The 7,910-nt window shown below is 44.9% G+C and overlaps 1 protein-coding gene across 6 annotated transcripts in view; it reads right to left on the bottom strand.

The window, feature by feature from the left end:
- Positions 1 to 7,910, bottom strand: part of LOC111968227 (neurexin-1a) — a 64,014-nt gene that overhangs the window by 38,313 nt on the left and 17,791 nt on the right. For 5 of the 6 annotated variants that reach the window (XM_070444894.1, XM_023993150.3, XM_070444891.1 and 2 more), the window contains 3 exons: positions 5,040 to 5,341; positions 4,360 to 4,383; positions 485 to 646 (listed from right to left, as the gene is read on the bottom strand). In XM_070444894.1, the coding sequence (XP_070300995.1) occupies positions 485 to 646; positions 4,360 to 4,383; positions 5,040 to 5,341 (488 nt within the window). The remainder of the gene's footprint in view (positions 1 to 484; positions 647 to 4,359; positions 4,384 to 5,039; positions 5,342 to 7,910) is intronic. The other variant, XM_023993152.3, reaches the window with a different exon arrangement.

The raw sequence follows: 7,910 nt of genomic DNA, 5'->3' as shown, positions 1-7,910 counted from the left end.
GTCAGTTTGTTTGTGAGTTTTTATGTGTCTGTTTACTTGTGTGTGTGCACATGCATTTTTGTGCATATGTCAGTGTTTATGTGTGTACGTGTGTGTGTGCTGTTGGCCCTTTTTTGGAGCAGAGCGGATGGATAGAGGGTCTCGGTGGCAGAGCTAATTAGCATGTTAGCGCTTAGCGCTGCATCTGCTCCCTCAGCAACACTCATCTCTGATTCTCTCTGATGCTGCAGCCTGCACAAGGGAGGGTGGGTGTGTGTGCCTCTGCCAAATGTGTGTGTGTGTGTGTGTTTGTGTGTCGCAGCCAAATGTGTGTGTATCTCGCTGTCCCTTACTACTGTATACAGTATGAGATCATGAGTGTGTAGATTAGCCTGTAGGCCTAGCTCTGTATATGAATGATATTTGCATATGTAGATGTGTGTATTCATGTGTATGATGTGTAGATGTGTACAAGTGTGTTAGTGTGTACGTGTGTGCTCCCCACCTCTTTGAGGCAGCCCATGAAGTTGTTGCTAACAGGAGATCCAGGGAGGTCGGCAGTACTGGGACTTCCTCCCACATAGAAGAAATCGTCTGAGCCCAACATGGTGTAGTCTTCCTGGGTGTAGCCCGTAGTGGTCAGAATGCCGTCCACAGAGATGGTCACCTATGCAACAAAGCACAGGGAAAGGACACGCTATACTCACACCAAATGCAGCGCTACGCGCTAGCCAGCCGAATTAGTCTGCCCCTTTCTGGCTTGGTAGGGTCTGGGGAGGTGGTCTGGTCTGGTCTTGGCTGTGGTTGGTTGGTCAGTGGATTGGTTGGTCAGCTGGATTGGATTGGTTGGTCAGTTGTTTGGGACTGGTCTGTGATTTCATTGGTCTAGCTGTGTTTGGTTTGTGTGATTTGATTGGTCTAACTGTGTTTATTCTGTGATGTCATTGGTTTAGCTGTGAAGGGACATGTTTCCTGTCTGTGTCATGAGGTGGTTTGGGCTCGTTAGAGTATTATGGAACCAATTCCGTTCTCAGGGCAGATCTGTCATGGAGGTAGAACAAATGCAAATCTGAGTCCAAGTCTGTGTCCTTTATACTCAAGCTGTAGTCGAGTTACAATTCCCTTGTTAGTGCTACAGGCTGCGGTCCAAAGAACTTTCAAGAGAAGTTTATCATTTTAAATATTTTGCTAATACTGTAGCTACCTAACATTTGCTGTTGTAGCTAAGATGTTGTACTGGATATACATGTAATGATAGGGAGGGACTTTACCTGACAAAGTCACAAGTCTTTGAGTCAGAGTCCAAGTTCAAGTCAACAATGGCCAAGTCTGAGTCAAGCTCCAAGTCATGGAAATCGTAGAGTCCTGGACTCGATTATTACATAAAACTGCCCTAAAAGCATTTTACTAATTTGTGCTTGAAGTCATTTGCCCTCAGGGCATCATGGACAAGATGCTATGCATATAAATTCTGCCCTGGGGGTGACCTTCACCCATACATTTAGTTCCTCATGGCAATATGCATCTTAACAGTCAGTTCCAATATTTAGGTACATGCTAGCTATCTATGTTCATTATTTTGCCAGCTATGGTATTAGCTTAGCATTGCTTGCCCCCTAGTTAAAACTAGCTGACTAGTAGGCAATTTATACTTCTTGCGTGGAGCATTGCATGGAGGAAATGTGGAACTCCCCATTTCATCCACAGACAATGGTGGGTTGACGAATTGGGGGAAGTGTTTCTTGTAGATTCATTGCCTCAATTCTGTATCTCCACTCTGAATAACGCAAAAAGCATGACTTCTCTGCTGTTCTGCCTAAATATCACCACGAGCACAAGGCAAGAGAGTAGGTGTTAGGCTTAAGCAATAACCCTTTATACCATATACCGGGGTAATTTGAAATATCGACGGTACGATTTTCAATACCGTTGGAGGTACCCCAGCGGGAGTGTGTGCTACACCAGTGCTTAAAACTATAAGTATACCTTTAAGAAAACTAAGATGTGTCAAATAAATTATGTTCAGCTCAGGTATTCAGCTTTGCATTTGGTTTGCTAACTTGCTAGCTAAGTGGCTAGATGTCAAGAACAAGCTTCTTGGTCACAGCAGGACATTCTAGCCTGACTACCAGTCTCTTTAGCTAACATTCCACTCCTTGCCATTGCCAAAGAGACTGGCCTTTCTGCAATTTTCAAATATGAACACTCTATCATTAATGAGCTCAAGGAGAATAGAGGAGTTGATCCTGATCCTAATTGATAGCTCTCACAGCTATCCTCCAATCACAATGATTATCCAAATATTGGTCACTTTATTCTCCATGGAACACGTTGGTATACGGTTGCTAAGCAACCATTTTCTGTTTGTCCAGATGACACTAGTCTGTCAAAAGTAGTCTAAATCCTCAAACTAAATATACAGGCTACTGAAATTCCAACCACAAACCTATTTGCTTTGATTTTAAGCCTCAAAATACAACAACTTGCCTAGCTAACAGCTAAATGTTTGTTTTTGATTTTATAATTTTTATTTCGATTTTTGAGGCTCGGCATGTTGTCATGGAAAATATTCATGTTATTTCAAACAAGCAATGAGCAACTCCGCCGTTAATCCAGCTACATATTGAACGTTGAGATTGCCGAAAGGCCAGTATCTTTGGCAATGACATGGAGTGGCAAGGAGTGGAATGTTAGCTAAAAAGACTGGTACCCAGATTAGAAGCATTCAATCCACTCCTGGATCAAGATCCCCGTTTCACTAAATTGTAAATAAAAAAGTGTGTATAGTGTGTGCACTTACGGTAATAGCAAATACTCCGATATGATACAGAAACTGAATGACGGTATGAAAATCTGGATACCACCCAACCCTAGTGGGTGGATTGAGCTCAACGGGATGGCGGAATTTGCCCCAAATCAATGTCCCCTATTGTGCATTAGGGAATCTAGTCACCCAATAAATGCTATTTTCAATCATTTTCAGGCTCCAGTTCAAGCAGTAATAAGATATGTGGCGAGTTTTAACTTCTTATGGCAACGTTGATGCTAAAGAAAAGCAGCACTCAGTCTTCTTTGTCAGTGATTCCACAACACCTCTTGACCTTTTTGCCACAACCAATTGTAATCGATCTGCCGTGAGTACAACCAAATGATGAACATTGGTTCTATAAAATGCAAACAAGCTTGTTGTTGATTAGCAACAACGGCTAACCCACCGGGTAGTTTAGAGTAACATGTGTACTGTAGCTAGCTCAGGCTATAGCGAGCATTAGCATTAGTATCTAACCAGGATTACCGTGGCCATAGGTAGCGTTAGCATCAGTAGCTAACCAGGACTACCCTGACTATATAGCACTAGCATCAGTAACTAACAAGGATTACCCTGACTATATAGCACTAGTATCAGTAGCTAACAAGGATTACCCTGACTATATAGCACTAGTATCAGTAGCTAACAAGGATTACCCTGACTATATAGCATTAGCATCAGTAGCTAACCAGGTAAATCAGGCAAGTGTTCGTAAGGCCTCAACAGAGGCTCAGCAGCCACAGTCAGTTAGTGTGTTAGTTAGCGTGCAGCTGTTAGTGTGTTAGCTAGTAGTTAGTAGTCAGTTCCAGGTTAGTAGAATAGTAGTTTGTAGTGTGTTAGTAAATGGTGTCATTGGGGTTAGTTGTGTTGAGTTTAGTGATAAACAAGACGTTAGTAGTGATGATGGTGTTGGGGATTACAGTGTGTGAGCGGGTAGGGGTGACGGGTTAGATTGTGGGTGCGTATGTGAGTGTGTGGAGTGGGGAGTTAGTCAGATCAGCAGGTCTGAATGATGTGACACACATACTGACTCACACACGGACACGCAGAGCGTTAGATGGGTTAGTCATGTCATTCTACACACATGCAGCCTCCTCTCTCTGCATGCAGTCAACAGCAGGAGGAAGACAGGAACGAGAAAACGAATGACAACAGAAGAGCCTGGGCTCAGCAGCAGGATGGACAGCATACAGAGGAATGGAGAGAGATTAGGATATAAAAAAGGGGGGGGGGGTTGGCCTTTCTCTGTGTCTAATGGACCAATCAGAGAGGCACCATGAAGTTGTACCATGCATGGGGAGCGGCCAGTCGCGTGCAAGTGAGGGATGAGCCAATCAGGACACGCCTACATATCAACCACAGGGAGATGGGGTGAATGTTGGAAAAAGGTCAAAGGAAAGGTATAAAAAAAATTGTGTGGCTAGGAGGGGAGTGATAAGCGTAGAGTACCAACCGCCGTCATCCTGTTCTAGTATAGTTTTAGTTGTTCTACGGCTCAGAAAAAGAAAATAGACAAACCCAAACGAAGAAACGATTAGAATGGTATCTACCGAACAATGGAGTTTGTTTACCATAGCGTGTCCAATGCCTGAGTGCTTTGTGGGAGACGGGGAGAAAGGAAAGCAAAAAGTGTGAACAGAACAACTTCCAGAAAAGAAAAGGTAGAAGGCCAGTGGAGGTTAGAGAGGAGTGGAGAAGGCAACAGGTTAGTAGTATGACACATTCCATGGATGGAGGTTAGTTAGTATTACTAGCAGGTTAGTAAGTACAGTTAGTAGTTAGTAGTTGGTACACACACAGGCAAACAGCAGAAGACTACAGTTAGCAGCACCATAGTACCCCCAGCCTTGGCGCTAAAGACACACGCAAGTGCAGCACACACACACACACACACAACACACACAACACACACACACCAACACACCACAACACACACACACACAGCACACCACACCACCACACACACACACATCACACCTAACACACACACACCACACACACACACACACCTCACACACACCACATACTGTACATACATAACAGTGAGTTAGCGGAAGATCTGTCCCTTTTCACTCTTTCTCTCTCTCTCTCTCTCTCGATCTCTCACACACAAACACCCTCTTTCTCTCAGCCTGTCTTTCCCTCTCACCCTCTTTATCCCTTTTTTTCCCTCCCTTTCTCTATAACCCCCTCTCCCTTCCCCTCTCCCACTTCCTTCCCACATCCCCCTCCCCTGCTGTTGCCAGGTTACCTGTCTCAGGTTGCGCGTGACCTTGACATCGTGCCATGCGTTATCGTTAAACTTCCCGTTAACCGGCTCCACCAGGGCCTCGAAAGCCCCGGACCCCAGGTTGATGACCAGTGACACGGCTCCGTTCTTTAAGGCCAGGTTGACGTAGTCAGCCGACTTTCCTGTATGGAGCATCAGGCCGTTCCTCTGCAGGGTCTTAAAGCTCAGGGTGATCTCATCGCTGGAGGACTGGATGGGGCTGGGAGACAGGTCATAGCAGAAATACTCTGATCCCTTAAATGTTGCTAAGAAGTCCTCACGGGCTGGAGGGGAGAGGGTGCGAGGGTAGGAGGGACGGTGCGAGGGAGGTAGGGAGGTCGGGAGGGAGGGAGGGAGGGAGGGAGGGAGGGAGGGAGGGAAGGAAGGAAGGAAGGAAGGAAGGATGGAGGAAGGGATTGGGAGAGAAGTGGAGAGAAAGAGAAACAGAAAACATTCCATGTTTGTTTTTAATGTGTAATAATATTTATAATATGATATCAAGAGCCCCATTTTGAATGTGTGAACAGCAATGTTAGTGACAAACGGAAACCTAATAACTGGAGGCATTTCTACATCTAACTTTTTGGTTGCTCATCCAGTAGTCTGGAATGAGTTGACTGCATCGTTCATGAGTGAGTTGACATTGAACCATATGGATCTGTCGTGATACTTCACTTTCTGATGAATTCAGCAGTCATTATGCATTCAACAATCATTTGGCCTCCCGAGTGGCGCAGCGGTCTAAGGCACTGCATCACAGTGCTAGAGGCATCACTGCAGACCCTGGTTCGATCCCAGGCTGTATACCGGCCGTGTTCGGGAGTCCCATAGGGCGGCGCACAATTGGCCCAGCGTCTTCCGGGTTAGGGGAGGGTTTGGCCGGGGTCATTGAAAATAAGAATTTGTTCTTAACAGGCTTTCCTAGTTAAATAAAGGTTAAATGAAAATATATATAAATAAAAAATGAAATCTGTCATCTTCTTAACAGAGGAATGCTGTGTAGTGTGAAGTGATGTATTCTTAAGCACCTATCAGCAACTAGCCATGCCAGCCCAGTAGCGCAGACAGCCAGAACAGCCAACCACAGCTCAGACAGCTTCAAGCCAATATAGCTACTTACCATGTCCACCTTTACTGACCCTCAAGGACACTAGACTATCTCATTGCATACACACGCATGCAGGCAGACACACATCCCACACAACCACACACAGACACACCGGGAAGAGATGAGTGAGGCAACATTATCTATCTTTCTTTCACACCAATTCCCCTCTCCGAGTCATCCTTCTCCGCTTCCTCCATCACTCTCTCTGTTATCTCTCACACCTCCCTCCTCTCCTGTCCTCCTTCCAGCAGTATCTAAGGCAACCCCCTGAGCCTCTGGCACTGGCAGCATCCTCTACACGTCACCACTGACTACAATAGAATGTAACGATCTACAATGTAATACAATACATTAAAATGTAGCGATAAGAATATAATTGAACATTCTTATATCGAATATAATTTAACATTCTTATATAGATTATAATTTAGCATAATAGAATCAATTGTATGCCAGTATGTGTGCCAGGATGTAAGTGGGAACAGAAATGTCTTTGCCAGCATGTCATCATGGGTGTGACCGTGTTCTGGGTATAATTACCTCCCTCCCAGAGTGTGTGTGTGTGTGTATAAATATTGGTGTATTTGAGTCAGGAAAGCTATTACCAACTCAGAGCCTGCAGCGAGTCTTTACCGTGGAGGGAGAGCGAGAGTGAGCAGGAAACACACGTACGCACACACAAATGACAGGGCTGAGTATGAGAGGAGACAACTTCTCACAATGAAGAAAACACAGACCCTTCCACCACCATTCTAGATCTAATTTACAGTCATGCCATTCGATTTCAGGCAACCATTCTGCCATTTTGGCTCTTATTTACAGTCATGTCATTAGATCAGACAGCAGGACATAAAACATCTCTACATCGATCTGTGGGCCAGTTCACTATTCTATCACACACGTACACACACATACACAAACACACACACCCACTGCAGTTGATGTAGTGGCTCTTCTCTCCTTCTCAGCCTCTCACATAGTCATTTGCCATTTCCATGGTAACCCTGTGCAATAGGGCTACAGCTGTGTGTGTGTGTGTGTGTGTGTGTGTGTGTGTGTGTGTGTGTGTGTGTGTGTGTGTGTGTGTGTGTGTGTGTGTGTGTGTGTGTGTGTGCCTTTAGGAAACCGTGAGATTATTGCCATTTTCGTGCTGATAATAAACGTGTTTATGTGACTAAAAAGTGTTAACACTCCTCCCAGAGGTGTGGTGTGTGTGGTGTAATAAATATGGGGGTGCGTATTTGAGTCAGGAAAGCTATTACGCAACTCAGAAGCCTGCAAGCGAAGTCTTAACCTGTGGAGGGAAGAGCGAGAGTGAGAGCAGGAAACACACGTACGCACACACACAAATGACAGGGCTGAGTATGAGAGGAGACAACTTCTCCAAACAATGAGAATAACCAGACCTTCCACCACAATTTAGATCTAATTTACAGTCATGCCATTTCGATTTCAGGCAACCATTTCTGCCATTTGGCTCTTATTTACAGTCATGTCATTAGATCAGACAGCAGGACATAAAAATTCTTACATCGATCTGTGGGCCATTCACTATTCTATCACACACGTACACACACATAACAAACACACACACCCACTGCAGTTGATGTCTGGCTCTTCTCTCCTTCTCAGCCTCTCACATAGTCATTTGCCATTGTCCATGGTAACCTGTGCAATAGGGCTAACAGCTGTGTGTGTGTGTGTGTGTGTGTGTGTGTGTGTGTGTGTGTGTGTGTGTGTAATGT

The sequence above is a fragment of the Salvelinus sp. IW2-2015 genome, linkage group LG8 (assembly GCF_002910315.2).
Source record: "Salvelinus sp. IW2-2015 linkage group LG8, ASM291031v2, whole genome shotgun sequence".
In the NCBI taxonomy this organism is placed as follows: domain Eukaryota; kingdom Metazoa; phylum Chordata; class Actinopteri; order Salmoniformes; family Salmonidae; genus Salvelinus; species Salvelinus sp. IW2-2015.
This window is presented reverse-complemented; position numbering and strand designations above follow the sequence as displayed.